The following is a 16,271-nucleotide window of genomic DNA, read 5'->3' as shown; positions in this document are numbered from 1 at the left end:
AAAATAAGAAAAAGGATGTTGGGTCCCTCTACGCCTCTGGGGTTTCCCTGTATGTTAATCAGAAACACAAGGTCTCTCCCCCCTGAGTTTATTATCACAGGTGCAGATGGTTTGGGGTGACCAACACACGTATCCCACCGGCTGCCAACACATCAGCAATCTTTTTTTCTTGTATTTTCGCCCTTTCAGTGTTTCCCTTCCGTCAGCAAACGGCTCTGCACGCCCCGCCACGGGCCTGAAGGTCACAGCCGACCTCCTCTTGTCTCGCCTGCAGCCTGACTGACAGATTTAAGCCTCATGTGCTTGTTGTTTCATTGTGGGAGAGGGGAGATTCCTTGAGCCAACCATATAACGGCTGTTTAACCACCCGTACAGGTAAGTTATTGTTCACGTACTTGTTTAGGTACCACGTGTGTTACTAGAGGAATCCAGTAGAGGGAACCGCACAGACCTCAGACTTAAGACACGTGGATATTGCGTCTCACGTACACATCCCGGTAATTTCCGAAGATATGCAAAGCAACAATCCTGCCTGCATGTAATTAACAGCATGTATATTCCGACCCTTACAGTTGTGCCGATGTACTGTACCTTGGCTCTCATGGCGCGCTCTGCCTCCAGCTCCTCCTCTAGCTCCTCAATGCGGGCCTGAACAGAGGAGAAAAAACAGACTTGAGTGAAAAAAACAATAACACTAAAATCTAAAATATGAGCAGGATATCTGAAGTTGAGCTGTTAACCTCTGCTTTCACAGTAACTATATCATTCGGACAGAGAGCAGATGGGGCGTCACCTCCGCAGACTGTTTGCTATTTCAGGGCAACACTTGTGTGTGGTGCGGTGAGGCCGTCTCGTTCACTCTTGCTTTCCTTTGGGATTTGGCAACAGCGCCTCTGGCTTTTGCCTCAGGTGGCAATTTAGAGCAGGAATGTCTGCGGCCACCGTCATTATCTGTATTCTGACTCAGGGCTGGGTCTGCAGCGTCCAGTCGGTGAGACCAACAAGCATCACTGCCCTTTTCACAACGTTCAAGGAATTTGTGTTTTGTCTTGGCGTCCTCTCGGTTTTGCAGTCCTGGATGGAAGCATCATCTTTAGGACTGAAGAAACGTTCGAATCAAAGTCGGCAGATGGTTTTGTTCATTGTGTGCCTTTTAAGCATTTTTCCTGAAGTCAAGTTGGCTTCATTTTTATTTGTAATATCAGTATTTCCGATTGATTGTTTTACCTTTAAGGGAGGGGAGGTCTTCTAGCCTGCAGCTTCCTGATACCATATGTCTTATTTTTATTATAAGTTATATACTCTATGCTGTACATGTAAAGCTATTAACAAGTACAACAAACTATTTAATTTAACAAAAGCATTATGTATTATCACAACCATGTTATACCATTTACAACTGTGTCATTCACATCAAAAGGTTAGGAGCAAAAGTTACTGACAATATGCAAATATCCAATAAATGCACTATTATCTGCTTTCAACTACACAGTGAAATATATCAGGTATTTTAAGTTAAGTCATACTTAGTAATGAAGGATAAATAAATGGCTTATTGATGCTGAATAGTAGGGATCATGCAAATCCAGCCCCAAATGAGAACCTTGTATTTCCTCATATACTGATATAATACTCTAAGTATCAATATTAAATATGATGAATGTTATTTTATCCACACTGAACAAGGCTCTGAGACTGTAGAAATGTCAGTAGTGGAAAGTAACGATGGACATTTACACAAATACTCAACTTAAGTACAAAACAACAAGTAATAGTATCTCCATTTACTGTGACAGCATACCTGAGGTGCTCCTCTTTACTTAAATCAAAAGTTCGGATTTACTTGAGTTACTTGGCTTTCATATTCAAATGATGCACTACAGTTAAACTTTACAGATGAAGATTTGACATACAAAACACACACTGCATTCCTAAAATATGATGCATTGTTGTAGATTTAAGTCATAGTTTAAATTATCTCAACAAAAACAAACTTCAACAACACAATGCAACTTGCATATTGATGCATTAGCTATGGTGGTGGTCATTTCGGGTGTTCTTGATATTTATGCTGATCTTTAAGATTGAATAACTTTTTAAATGCAGGTCCTTACAATATAAAGGAATATATTGTTCATTCTGCACGCGATCTGAATTCCTTCTCCACCATCTGTGTGCACTGACGGATCCTTCTATGACTTTATTTGATCCCGCTCAGCCTTTTAAAAACAATCAGAACAATCTCACATAAATAAATCACCAGCAGCACATTTCTGGTGCAATAATGTCGAGCCAGCGCTGTGTCTTGTGCTGCCAGTAAAGATTTATGGCCAAGCTGTTTCCCAACATTGCCGCGATGCATCCTTCCAAGTTCTGCCATGTTCTACCATGTTCTGCGCTATCTCCGGTTTCTATCTACGTCTCGGTGTCAGGAAGTGTGTCTGACATGGCGTGTAGCCCAGGGCCATTCGGAGCAGCATCACCTCCACGCACTAATAGGGTTAAAGCAACTCACCAGCTACAAGGCATCCAAAGATCCTTCAACATGAAACTATCAGACAGCATGAGTCATTATAAACAAATGGGTAATAAATTATCCCAAGCTTATGCTATTATTTGATTCATTCTAAATGAAGGGGAGCCAACCCGAACACTTGAGCATTATCCCAAAGGTCGGCTCAGACTTATCATAGCCTATCACCTTTTTTCCCCCAGCCTTTTAAATCAGCTTAAAAAAAAAAAGTGAAGCTTAGACATACAAACATAAAAAGTCAAAAAAATAACTCACATGCCAGCGCAGCACCTCTGCAGAGAGAACAGCCATGGTGAGGCAGCAACAGCCCAACTGACTGACTGACTGTCCCACACACAGACACACAAACTCAACTCAAACACACACACACTGTTGATCCCCTTCGGCATTTTACTGTCCACACCCCCTCATGCATGCACAGCCTCTTTCTGTCTCACAGTTCCCCACTCACATGTCTGTTTCTTGTTAAATTTCTTCTTTCCACAGCCTCAAACCAGGCTCAAAATAAATATTGTGGCTCTAATACACTTGTAGACAACAGTGCACTAACAACATTAAGATGACTGAGCCAGACAGCCTGGATAAACGCAATTCAGACCACTTATCTATGGCAGAGAGAGTTTATACACTGATTTTGTGCAATGTTTCGAAATGAAATTTATTCAAAATGATCCCACATCAATGTTTCTACTGTTGGAACAATGCGGGGAAATAAGAAAATTAGCCCGTCATTGCTGAGGATGGTTGGAGGGTTTCATCTCCATAATTGTATGTGCTTAAAGTCTCTCTTTTTCCACTGCACACTAAAACTAAAATAAATGTCCATAAATTACAATCAGATGTGGCCTCAGTTGTATCAGAGGGGATGTTCAGTAGCGTGGGCAGCTACATCCTGTCAGATCACAACCCCCCACCCAACCCATGTCAGTCAGAGAGGGAAACAGGGGCCAAACACTTTAGTAGCCCAGCCTCTGCACCCCCTGCTGAAGAGTCCACCATACTGTCGGCACATGCTCGCACACCTCAGGTCCCTGCACCGCTGCAGGATTCTATACGCTCTGTTCTTTTCGATGCGTTCAAACTATAGCTCCCACCAGGAGAAGCTGCAGTTGTTTGATTGACGGGTGATGAAAGTTCCTGTTGACCCGTCAAAGCACCGTGCTGTAGCTGACGACCCAGGTTCACGTCAGTGATATAAGAGATGACGTTGCTCCTGCTCATCACAGGTGCACATTGTACAGGAGAGGTACGTTTACAGCAGGTATAGTGCAGCGCCTGCTCTATACCTGCCTCTTCTTCTGTCCTGTGTTGATACTCCGGTGCTACTTCAGAATTATTCCTTTTTGTTAGTGAGTCCTCCTCAAACAGTTCAACAATAAACTGTCACTTTTGAATTTTTTGTGTGCTGGACATGCTGTGCAGAGCTTTTTATAAACAGTCTGTGGTACAAAGTGAAGTTAGAAAAACATTGTGTTCGTCCTAGCTGGTTTATCTGCAATGGAGATTTTGTAGTCAAGGTTTTCATAAAATGAGACTGAATTTGAACTTAACTGCTGTCAATTTTCATACATTGAATGACAGCTATTTCAGAACTCTGGCAAAAAAAAGACATGGTGAAATAAGAAACATAAAAATGCTCTGATGGTGATTTTCACCCCAGTTACCTGCTGCTGTGCTTTATCCGAGGGCGAAAAAGAACTTGGTCCACAGACTGAAGGCATACTGCCCCACCCCCACTGACTACTACTGAGCCCTGGTTTTCTTTTTATTAAATTGTTATAATATTGGACATGTTGTTTGTCTAAATTGCACCAAACTTGGCACTGCACTTGTGCACAAAGAATACACATGTCAAGTGTGAAGCTGATAAGATGAATGGTTCGTGAGACTGCGTTCAACATCCAGACATGCATACATTTGTGGAATTAGTATGTAGAATAGATTAACACATACTAACCTTTCATCGTATTATCGAATTTTCTAAAATGAAAGCAGCTACAGGAAATACATCCTTAAGATACACTCCCTGATTCTCCTACAGTGCTCTATTCTGTTTCCAAATCCCACGATTTCCTCTCAGCTCATTGATGCTCTTGCAGAATTCAGCTGTTCAGAGTAAACAGGGAGGAGAGTTGGTCATTTGGGGACAGTGTGGGGTGTCATGTCTCCACTCCTTAAAATATAAAGAACTTTTTTTTCCTGCCTGACTTCTGCAGCCTGAGGATATTTTTTAAGCTTTAGCTATGTATTTTTGTATTCATGTTATATTCACACAACTACAGATTCATGAGTGCATCAAACTAAGGTCATTTAAAAAAGCGAGATTTGCTAAATCTAGACAAATAAGAGCACGATAGCCTACATGGATTCACAGCACAGATGCGAATGAGGAAATAGGCATCACCTGAAGCTTAGACTGTAAATAACACTGGGCCAAATCTGATGTAACGCGTCCAGGGAAACATCTGGTGTAAACCAAACAGACTGCAGGGTACGACTGCGCTTCAGCTCCTCAGGTTGTGATAACCCTTGACAGCTCTGTTACATGGTATATATGCTTTACGACAGTGTAATAAAACCACTAAGGAGTATGATGGGGCTGTTGTAAGAACTCAGGACTGTGACCCCCCATTACCCTGCCTTCAAGCCAACGGCTTTGAATCACAGCACACTGAAGAGAGAGATGTGTGTCAGAATCTTATGGATATATTCATGTGACCTTTACGCCAAGACGAGACAGTGGGCGACAGAAATGAGGGACCATCCAGTCAACTGGCCAGCCACCTGCGTCTTTGCACACGCACACACGCTGTATAATAGTCTCATTGTGAGATAGGGAGACTGCCAAAGCTACAGTAAATGTGAAAACATGTCCAACCTCGAAGACACACCGATCGCCTTTCACTCCACAAAGACGCTCTTTATTCTTCCCCTGACAAACTTCTAGGAGAAAAATCAGGCTCCCAGAGGCGTCAGCAGTCACCTGAACTTTGAATTAACCATCTGCTAATGTCACTCTCTCTACATCCATCGAAAAGACTGACACAGACAAAACACATTATCTACAGCGTGCACCGGTGATACAGATAAAAGCTCTTGGACTTGCTTGATTTGATCTGGATGGCAGAGTAAGATACCCAGGAAAAGCCTCAGTATGAACATTACAGATAAAACATGAAACACCAGAGTAAACAGACGACTCACACAACTATAGGGCAAAGAAATATCCCTATCCTAATCATAATTATTCAATGACTGTGCTACAATGACTATGTGCCTTTTGGAATCAGAAGAGTTATTATGGCCTTTTTCTGACATCATTGGTGCAACACCACAGTGCTCACCGCTGTGTTGGTTTTCCACTGCAGACACCAAAAATGTTGTATTAATAATCTGTGTGGCCACTTCTGCAAAGGCTTTTTCCTTCATTATGTCGCTGTTTGGGGTTCAGTTGTTTTATTCCACATTTAAGGCCACAGTGGTTTAGTCAGAAGTCAGAAGAGGTCAGAAGTCACAGTCACTGATGCCTTTTTGCATTTACAAAATCCAAAACACAGAAAAGGTGTATGAGGGATAGTTTAAACGATGTGTGTTTTTGCTGTAGCATAGCCGTAGCTAATGTTAGCATGCGTGGATATGTAGCTTACTTCCTACAGTAGTAACTGGTGCTACTTCCAAAGCCTGCAGTTAGCATATCATTATATATATCTTTCAAAAAACTGTAAGCAAGCAGATAATATGGACCACGGACTATAGAAACGACATGACGGCTCTCAAAAGTGAGGCCCAGTCATCTTGAGCTCCCCCTGGTGACTGGCTGCAAATAGGTCATAAACTCCACCTCCTCCATGTTGGCAGATGGGTCTTGGACCCAACTAAAAAGTCATGTGCGCCTGCTGAGATCCCGAAGCAGCAGCGGCAACTACCCTGCAGCAGCGGGTCGGTATTATTCGATACCTCGGAGAGATGGCGTCTGTCATCTGCAGTAAGTTTGGCTTTAATCAACTACTGGATGCTATTAAAAAGTTGGGAAAATCTGAAACCAGAACAGACATCTTCGTCTGTGACTTCTACATGTGTGGCACCTGAGACATTTGTTTACAGTTTTTTTGCATTATATCATTACACATTAAAAACTTGCATCTTGTGTTGATCCCAAACAAACTGCAACGCTTGAAAGAAAAAGATACATTTTGTCATTGTCAAAAGTTGTATTAATATCTTATGAAAAAGCTGTGTTTGCAACTTCTTGATCACTGACCCACTAAACACATGTTTTTGTTTCAGATACACAATGCCAAGAAAGTGTCATGTGACATCATGCCGTTTGTAGACACTGGCTAAAGCAGTGGTGACATGATATCAGTCAATATCATAATCAAACAATCAAATGATCAAATATGCAAAGGCATTTATTCCGTTGCCATGGAGACTTCTATGTAAGGAATCAGAAACAGAGAAATATTGAAGTCTTCAAAAAAAGAGGGAATCAGAAACCCAATCTTCACCTAGTGACAGCATCGTATAGATGTAGGAGATGGTTATCATGTAGGCGATGTGTTTTAACCATCTCCTGACAGGCATGGAGGTGTGAAGTGAGTGATCCAATCGTAGAGCAGCGCCCAGCGGCTCTGTTGAAAGACTGGTATGTATCCTGGAAGCTACAGCTCATACATTTACCAAGTCACCATAGAGGTTCTCATCTCAGTCGAATATTATTCAAATATTTCTGGTCAAAGGAAAACGCTTTTCCTGGTGAACTTTCTTGGAGCTTTCTACCATCAGTGGCCTTTATGAACTTACATTATTATTGAAATCCAGCTGCAGGTTGAGCTAGATTTTATCAAGGAACTAGCTTATATTGGATGAGACGTGTAATTTTGCAGCTCTTTGAAAAATGTCATCACATCTCAAATTACAGGCTACAGATGGAAGGCACATACCAGCCCTGCTGCCTGGCAGATGACTATCAAGCAGAAAGAGAGTCTTCATGTATCCTCTCATGCAGTTGTGCATTGCAGCAACAGTAGACTAATAGTGACTCTGTGACACAAACATTTAGGTACTGATTCTTCTTATCTCCAACTTATTCTGGAGTGGATTGGCATGATTTGCAGTTAAAAAAGTGGAATTCATCTGAAACTTCCGGTTATGCAGACCCTTGGTTGATTCTTTAACTCAAACAATCAATATTACCTCAGGCTTCCTTAAAAAATAATTTAAGTGTGGATTTATTCCATTACCAGTTTGGAGGTACTGCAAGCAAACTGTTAGACTGCTAAAGCTGCACTGAACTCTGCAGGATATTCTCTTGAAATTCTCTGTAGGGGCTGTATGTGTGAATGCAAAGGTCTGAGTATTCACTGCGATGATGCTGCTGATGTTTCTAACAAGTGAATACAAACATCTCAGGAGCATGTAGACATGTAGAAGACGCCGAAGAAGATGGCAACTTGGAAAAAGTGATTCGAGAGCTTTTGGTGATCGGGACTCAAGATTGTCCAGACCCAATTTTGTGGACATTTTCCAAAAAATGTTCAGTTAATATCTGAAAACAGCTATAGACTGACTTTGCATTACATGCATAAGGGGACCTGTTCATATCATTTCCAGCTCTGTAGTTTTATTTTGTAACATCACTACAGTAGATTTGCATGATTCCCATTTAAAAAAAAGTCCTTACTTATGTCAAACTGCCTGTTATGCAGACCCTCAGTTTCACTGAAACAGGCAATATTAGCTCTGTTCTCTTTAAGAACTTGATTTCTTCAAGGCTCTTTATTTTGAGCTTATGTTAAGTTTATGTTTGCTCCTGGTCTCTGAATAAAGAAACCACTGCTGTGGTGAGAGCCCTGTGGCATGGTCAACTGCCATACATGCCCACTACCTGCTTATTGTGTGACATAGCAGTGCATTCAGTGTTTCAAACACAATCGAGATGAAAACCAGTGGATACAAACAATGATGTAATGAGAAATGGAAAAAAGCATCATAGTGCCCCTTTATGCCGTTTTCCTGTTTTTTGTAATGAGGAAACATATAATGAGCTTATTTGAAACTTGAGTTTGAATGGATCCATCTGCACCAACTTAAGCCTCAGAACATGACTCCAGGTTGAGTCTTGACCTGGTCTGACCACCTCAGCAAAATTCCCACAGACTTCACATCCTTACAATCCTTGACACCATTCTGTCTGTGTTGTGCATCTTGAAGGATAGACTACTGGAAAGCCACAGCCAAGCACCAAGCACCATAACAAACACTACACCAATACTAAACTGACCTGCTGCTCTTTGCTCTTTCTCTGCAGTCCAGTGTTGAGGGCCTCCTCCGCTTCCAGTTTGGAGCTGGTACTGCAGATTTCCAGATCCTTCCTTCAGGGGGAAAGGGAGATCATAAACACAATCAAAATCATCCACTGGAACCAAGTCAGTTCAAGTCTTGAAATGTAACTAAGCACAACAAAAAACATTTAATTTTACGTCATATTTGTATTTCCCAGTTTGCTGAAACTCCAGTTAATATGAATACAAATTGAGCAAACTCAATCCATCGAGAGAAACCATGAGATGGGCTTGAATATTAAGGAGAAAGGTGGAAGAGTGACCGTGAATTAAGATGTGTTGTCCACATAAAATACTCTACAGCAACAAATTTGACATGAGTGAAGACATATCACCTCAAAATACAGTTGTACACAGAGAATTTACAATATGTTTCACATATACACTTCTCTTTCCTTTGGCTTTTTAGAGCCTGTGATGAGATTAATGTGGCAAAACTGCATCTAGAATATAAATTGTGGCACTTTTCAGACCTTCACATTCAGCATTAATGTTTTGATGAAAGGTTTTGTATTTTTTCAGTGTTTTCCGCCTCTTTATTAATAGTGTTTTTTGTTTAATTATTACCTTGTGTTTAAAGTATATCCTTGTGTTATGTTGTAGGCCCTGCTCCAGGGGCCCGTTTCACAAAGCAGGTTCAACAAACTCTGAGTTAAAACCTTAACTCTGGGTTGAGCAACTCTGAGCTGTCAAACTCTAAGTTTTCGGTTTCAGAACAGGTGATAACACTTAGTTCAATCAACTCAGAGTCAAGGTAACCCTGAGTGAAGCTTGTGCATGAGGATATAAAAAGCCTTCATCAATGGAGCACAGATAACATGATTCACCATGGCAACAAGTGGTAAACAGCCTCGATCCTCCTACTTCTCCCCAGTGGAGTTGGAAATATTAATGACTGCGTATGCAGAAAGTGAGCATATATTTTTAAAAAGAAGCAATACTGTGGCAGCAGCAAAAGCGCGGGATCTTGCGTGGCAGGAAATTGCTGACCGAGTCAATGCGTCAGTATTAATTTGAGAAAAAAAAGAAATGTTTTGTCTTGAATGTTCCACTTATTCAACAATTATATTCCATATGTGTGTCTGTGAGCACAGGTGCAACCCAACAGGCACCAAACGGACTTGGCAGCAGCTAAAGATGAAATATAAAAATGTAGTTCAAACAGGTAAGGTATAATAAAGTACAAGCAATTGTGATGTTGTTTAGCCTGCCCTCATTAAACAGCATTTAGTGGCTACATTCAACATGTGATGGATATATTTAAGTAATTAGGGAAATCTGCAAAAAAAAGAGAAATCCCAACACTGCCAGTATTTAATATTGTCTCTATGAAAGCAACACCTAAATGCCTTTTATACATACAAGTCTCCAAAGTTGTGTTTTCTGTATGTATTTAAATTTGACCTCCATTATAGCCAACAGAAAAAAGGCTGAGGCCCGCAAAACAGGTGGCGGTCCACCACCACCACCTCTCACAGAGGCTGAAAAGATGGCCCTCAGTCAGAACAGTGGACGACCCATTGCTGAGGGCATCTCTGGGGGGAGTTCATCGGACCCACCCACGCCCCAGGTCACAGGGGCCTACATAAGAGGTAAGTTATTCAAATGAATGGCATGTACGTTAATCCTTTTTCTAGTGTTCGCTCAGTAATGGCCACCCATTCATCTTAGACACAACTTAGTTGGCACACTGATTTTTCTTGTAGCAGTAAGCTACAGTTCTTTGCAATTGGCTGCTTTTGCTTTCAGATATCAATCTATTTTAAGGTGACTCAGAGTTTGAAAAATTGTGTTTAAATTAGGTGGGGCACTTTTCCGGGTAATCATCAACTGTTTAATCTTCATTTTCTACCAGTTACTGATGGTGTAATCTGTCTCGTTGAGCCTTCTGCCATAACAGACCTCCATGCTGTTGTAAGTACTCTTAATATTCCACAGATTTTTCATAATTGGTAGAATATAACACACACATTCTGTTTCATTACAGGAGGATGATGAAGAAACCTTATCAGCTGCCACAGAGAGGGAAGATGCAGAGAGGCCTGCTGAAGTATACACCTTTTTTTTTTTAAATAACTTTGGCTCAGTTAATAGTGTTGTTCCACAATACAACTTGCAACTTCTTTCTCTCTAACAGAGCCATGCTGGAAATTACAATGGGGAAGAAGGTCCATCAACCTCCACAGCACAGCTTACCTCAGTAAGATGTTGTTCAGCATTGACCCACAACTTACAATGACACTAAATAGACATGGCACTGAAATTCAATGTCATTTATGTTCCTATAGCTCCCTGTGAAACAACTTTACAAGGTATATTTAGAATCTCAAATAAACAAATCACACCTAGAAATGGAGCACATAAGGCTGCAGATCACCAAAACAGAAAAGGAAATACAACTGCTGGACCATCAGTTAAAGGTGGGTGACGTGCCCACAGGTGGATGTTTTTTAATTGTTTCAACAACAAAGGATTAACAACTGTACAAAATTTGTCCTTCTAGGAAATAAAGAAGACCTCATAAAATGAGATGCATATTGTCGTTCTTGAACATTGGGGAGGTGATGGGTCAGTTAGAAATGATTGACACATATCATGTCTCTAACAGCTCCTCCATCTCGTGTATCAGCAGGGGGGGTATGATTAATACCTGGATCACAGGGGGAAAGAGTAGGACATTGTTCTCCTCTAATAGTGGCAATGTTGTGGAGAACCACACATGCCACTATAATGTCACAAGCTCTCTCTGGGGTGACCCTGAGCCTACGAAGGCACTGGAACCGGGCCTTGAGTATCCCGATGGTCATCTCCACTCTGGCTCGTGTCCTGCAGTGAGCTAAGTTGTAGTGTCGCTGTGGGCCAGGCTCAGGGTCAGGGTAAGGGGTCAGCAGATAGCGCTGGCAGGGGTACCCTCTGTCTCCGAGTAGGTAACCATCGAACTCTACTATGATAATACAAGATACAGTTTGTTTCAGTTGCAATAGGAGGAAACAAAATATTTGATCATAGGATATAACTATATACTGTATATAAATTATATATATAAACTCACCACCGGCAAATCTGGCACTCAGTGTCGACTCACGAAACATTCGTGAGTCATGCACAGACCCAGGCCACTTCGCTTCCACATTGTTAATCATGTGGGCTCCATCACATATGATCTTCACAGTGGAGAACAGTAATTAGCTGTATGGTGTAGTGTATTTAATTTGGAATGTTAAAGGCTACTATTTAGGCCTACCTGCACATTAATGCTGTGGACAGATTTCCTATTCACATAATCTCCTTCATTTATTGAAGGAGCGATGATAGGAATGTGAGTGCCATCTATGCAGCCAATCACACCTGGAAACCCTAAAATATATCAAATTGACTGATTAGTGCTTCAAGTCTCAAAGCTTTATGACATAAATGAATTACTGCTTAGACTGATACCTGCAATTCTGTGGAACTCTTCTTTGAGAAGTCTGGTGGGTCTGTGACTTGGGAACACTACAAACGTGCATAGTAGCCGTTTCAGTGCAAGTGTCACATTTCGGACAGCCCGACAGACAGTTGCCTTGGACACATGCTCTGCATCACCGACGTTATACAAAAAACTGCCGTTGGCAAAAAAACGAAGTGCAATACAAAGAATTTGCTCGGAACTGAGAGCATGTCCACGATGCGTCATGTGAGCGATGTGAGGGCTGAGAATATCGTTTATATAAATTATAGATGATGCAGAGAAACGGAAACGCTCAAACAGATACTCATCAGGGAATGATAAAACATCCAATCGGGGTCTAATAATCCTCTCCCGGTGGAGATGTCTGCGGAGTATCTGCGCCTCGACATCAACTGGCTCTTCAATAAAAGGACACGCCATGTCTGCCACTGCCTTCAGTCTGCAGGCTTCAACTTAAGAGCAGGAGAAACTCGGGGTTAGTTGAAGAAAACCTGCCAGCGAGCAGGTTAGGTTCACGGAGTATGTTGCCAGGGTAACTGACTCAGAGTAAAGCTGAACTGGCTTTGTGAAACTGAAAAACCAGAGTTTCCCTCATCTCAGGGTTAACTAACTCAGAGTTTTCACTAAACCTGCTTTGTGAAACGGGCCCCTGGTGTGTTTTCTTTCTTCACTTCCTGTCTTTGTGATTGTCTGCACCAGTCCTCATGTGTTCCACCTGTGTTTGATTACCCCGGCCTTCCCTATGTGTGTATATAAGCCTCTGTGCTCTCCTGTTGTTGTACTTCATCTCCTGTGCTCGCGTCCCCTGCTTCTTCTGGTCTCTGTAAACTTCTGGAGTTTTTTTCAGTTTTGACTTTTGAGATTCAGTGAAAACGAAGCAAAAAAGCTGAGTTGGCTGAGTGACAGATTCTCACCCAAAACAGACTGTTTGGAAAATGGCACCTTAGCAACGTCAGTGAAAACAAGAGTAAATATGTGAGTGTGTGATCTCTGATAACTGACCTGAAGGCTGATTTGCACATTCATGATCATCACTGTTGCAAATCCCTCAACTTTCATTTAGCTCCATCATCGGCTCAATTTTCTATTTATCTGTACTTACTTTGATTTATAACCAAATGCCTGCAAAACTAATTCCTATGTGCCTCAGCTGTGCTCTCTGACAGTTGGTTGCTGCAAGGCAAAGTATAGTGAATGATCCAATTTGCTCTCTTATTACTGAGGGCAGATAGCAACATGTCGGGATTGTAGTGGGTAGAGGTGGGAGCGGGGGGGACTGGACTGAGGAGCGCCTTTGGGCAGCAGCATCATGTCAGAATATCAATACGTTTTTGAGGCCAGTTTGTCTTCCTGGGGTTAATAGATGGGATCGGAGCAGCTTTCCATTCAATCCATAGACAGCTGTGGACATGACCAGATGTCATATGCATCGATCGAAAGCATCACATGTGTGCACACTGATATAGATGTCTATAGCAGACAAAGAATTTTAGAAAGTATGTATTTATGCTAATAAATTATGTATACTTTAAACGTACATTTCCATTTTTTAAGTTTTATAACTGGTTTGCCGCTGTATGATCACTCACTGGAGGGTTGGGTTTAACCATCTTTTCATTTACCACTTCACAAGGTAGAGAGAATTTCATAAGGATAATCAGAAAAACAAACAAATGTGAGGGCTGCTGTGGAACAGGACTTACTCCCTATGTAGATGTGAAAGGCTCATGAATGTCTAAACCAATTACACAGTAAGCTATCTGATACGTGTCGAGGCAACTCAGTAAATCTCCAAAATGCGAACCTCATTGTGTTTCTAGAGGAAAAGTCAGAGGATCATAAAAGTCAGTGGGATTCATCCGCTGGGACCTTGAATGTTTCATGACAATTAATTCAAAAAGTTGTTGAGATCTTCCAGTCTCGTAAGAAGCAGTGAACTGACTCACACAAACATTTCCATTCCTACTACCACTTTGCAAGCGTGGTTAGAAAGAGATTTCACATTGACCAACACCAAAATTAAATTTCAGCTTCAAAGCAAATATTTGCTGTGTCAGCCCAGAGACTAGTTTGGCTGAGTCGGACATTCTACTAATTTGTTGCCCAGCATTGAGATGTATTCTCCATTTTTCCATACTCTATAATCTATATTTGACTGACCTTTTGATGAGGTCTTCCAGGGTGCTCCTCATCTTCTCCATCTCTCCCAGACTATCCTGAGTGGACCGGCTGTCACCCTCAAGCTTTCTCCTGCTCTTCTCAAGCTCACCGAGCTGATGGTGCTCCTGCTCCAGCTGATACTCCAACTTAACACAGGCAATGACAGTGGGGAGAATCTATGAGCATAATGTCTTGCAAGTGCAGAAAGTACAGTTCAAACGGATTGAGGTTTTGAGGACTAAAATGGGTACTAATAGCTTGAAACTATAATTTCCAGTAGTTTGAATATTTTGTGCCAATAATCAATATATTTTATTCCGACCATTTATTACATTTGACCATTTTATGCATAAAATTACATGTATTCAATGTCTCCCCTCACTTGCCAAAGCCTATTGGCTAACAGGGTTACAATTAAGTGAAATAATAACATAAGTTTCCATTCCTCATATCACTGTTTAATAGTTGGTTTATAACAATATTACTGCAGCATGTGTTTTTGTAGGATGCACATGTTAGAGCAATATGATCTCAGCGTGATCTCTAATAAGAAATACTCTGCCTATGATATGATGTGACATTTAAACAGTTACATTTTCATGAAGAAGTTTTAGTTTTATCTGCTGTTAAATGTTTCCTTGTAGCTTTGCTGTGAATCACAACTGTGCTGTTTTCTACAGTATAAAGTTAAACTATTTCATATAGTCAATTTTCATGAGGTATGAACTGGGTAAGTCAGAGATTCATCAGCAATTATCCAGCTGTATGGTTCTATCCACTTCAACTGCGTTACACAGAGTTGGCAGCAGACGCAACTCAGCGTGGCTGGAATGCAAAAGTCTGGCCAGTTGAAGTGGGATGCAGAGGATTCGTGGCTTCTTCCACCATCAGGTTGCTGAAAGAACTTGGAATCCATGGACAGGCTCTGCGACAGACCGTCAGAGCAGTTTCTCAAGCAGCTGAAAGAGGCAGCCAGTGGATCTGGATCAAACGGAAGGACCCTTGCTGGGCTATAACTTCATGACCCCCCACCCCCACCTGAGAACCCAATTCAGATCCCTCCAACTCGAGGAGGGCATTTGAGGTATGCGGTCAGCTGTAGGGCTGGCTCAGGGAAGAGGACGCCCCTGCCTTGCATAGTCCCGTGGGAAATCTTAATTGGGCATGGGACACAAGCTAAGGCTTGATCACCCTTTAGCTGGCCACCTTTGATGAGGGTGTCTAGTGATTAAAGGCCGAAACACCCACTGACTCGAAGGCATACTACTGAGGATGTGTCCCAAAATTGTAATCTTAACCCAGTCTAAGAAATAAACCTCCCATGCCACTCTGTCAACATCGCGGCAAATCTCATGTGAGAGCATACCATCTATTGGCACAATGGACAGTTTTAACATCTCGTCCCGTGTTTTATGATTCTTCTCTATCCACTTCAAATGGTACACAAAGGTACCGATGATGTATTGGTTGGCTGAAATACACCAGCTGATCTGAGCCTTTCACAGACAAAACAAATATTACGTTCAAGTTCCAAATACATGGGCTGTCTTTACCTATACTAGACATTGATTGATTTGTAGATGGCCACGCATGACGTGTTATCAATTTAACTATTGTATTTGCCAACTTAACTTAATAAAGTGCATAGACAAAGTAATAGTAGTCGTTCCATTTAAATGGAGAAAACTAATGATCTGGTTCACTTCGCATATTTTGCCACTCTTATCATTATGGTATAACTACCAGAACAATGAGCGCCCGAGCGTGAGAGATGAAGACTATC

General features: G+C 41.6%; 2 protein-coding genes and 1 long non-coding RNA gene across 7 annotated transcripts in view; 1 reads left to right on the top strand and 2 right to left on the bottom strand.

The window, feature by feature from the left end:
* LOC128426511 (putative uncharacterized protein MYH16) overlaps positions 1–16,271 on the bottom strand; it is a 57,032-nt gene that overhangs the window by 14,614 nt on the left and 26,147 nt on the right. For all 3 annotated transcript variants that reach the window (XM_053413404.1, XM_053413402.1, XM_053413403.1), the window contains 3 exons: positions 14,489–14,634; positions 8,817–8,907; positions 592–648 (listed from right to left, as the gene is read on the bottom strand). In XM_053413404.1, the coding sequence (XP_053269379.1) occupies positions 592–648; positions 8,817–8,907; positions 14,489–14,634 (294 nt within the window). The remainder of the gene's footprint in view (positions 1–591; positions 649–8,816; positions 8,908–14,488; positions 14,635–16,271) is intronic.
* LOC128426517 (uncharacterized) lies at positions 9,501–11,406 on the top strand. Of its 2 annotated transcripts, XM_053413414.1 has the most exons (7): positions 9,501–10,042; positions 10,293–10,469; positions 10,733–10,791; positions 10,865–10,927; positions 11,015–11,077; positions 11,166–11,297; positions 11,381–11,406. In XM_053413414.1, the coding sequence occupies exons 1-7, from the start codon at positions 9,907–9,909 to the stop codon at positions 11,399–11,401; spliced, it is 651 nt and encodes a 216-aa protein (XP_053269389.1). In that variant the 5' UTR covers positions 9,501–9,906; the 3' UTR covers positions 11,402–11,406. The 2 variants fall into 2 exon arrangements, with proteins under 2 accessions (XP_053269389.1, XP_053269388.1); XM_053413413.1 differs by having other exon boundaries at positions 11,166–11,406.
* On the bottom strand, positions 11,716–12,971 carry LOC128426518 (uncharacterized). Of its 2 annotated transcripts, none has more exons than XR_008333275.1 (3): positions 12,122–12,971; positions 11,930–12,041; positions 11,716–11,821 (listed from the first exon to the last, which is right to left on the bottom strand). It is a non-coding gene; the product is annotated as an uncharacterized LOC128426518 (long non-coding RNA). The 2 variants fall into 2 exon arrangements; XR_008333276.1 differs by having other exon boundaries at positions 11,930–12,234; positions 12,316–12,971.

This window comes from Pleuronectes platessa, chromosome 21 (genome assembly GCF_947347685.1).
Source record: "Pleuronectes platessa chromosome 21, fPlePla1.1, whole genome shotgun sequence".
Taxonomy (NCBI): Eukaryota; Metazoa; Chordata; class Actinopteri; order Pleuronectiformes; family Pleuronectidae; genus Pleuronectes; species Pleuronectes platessa.
Note: the sequence above shows the minus strand (reverse complement) of the source record. Positions and strands in the feature narration are given on the sequence as shown.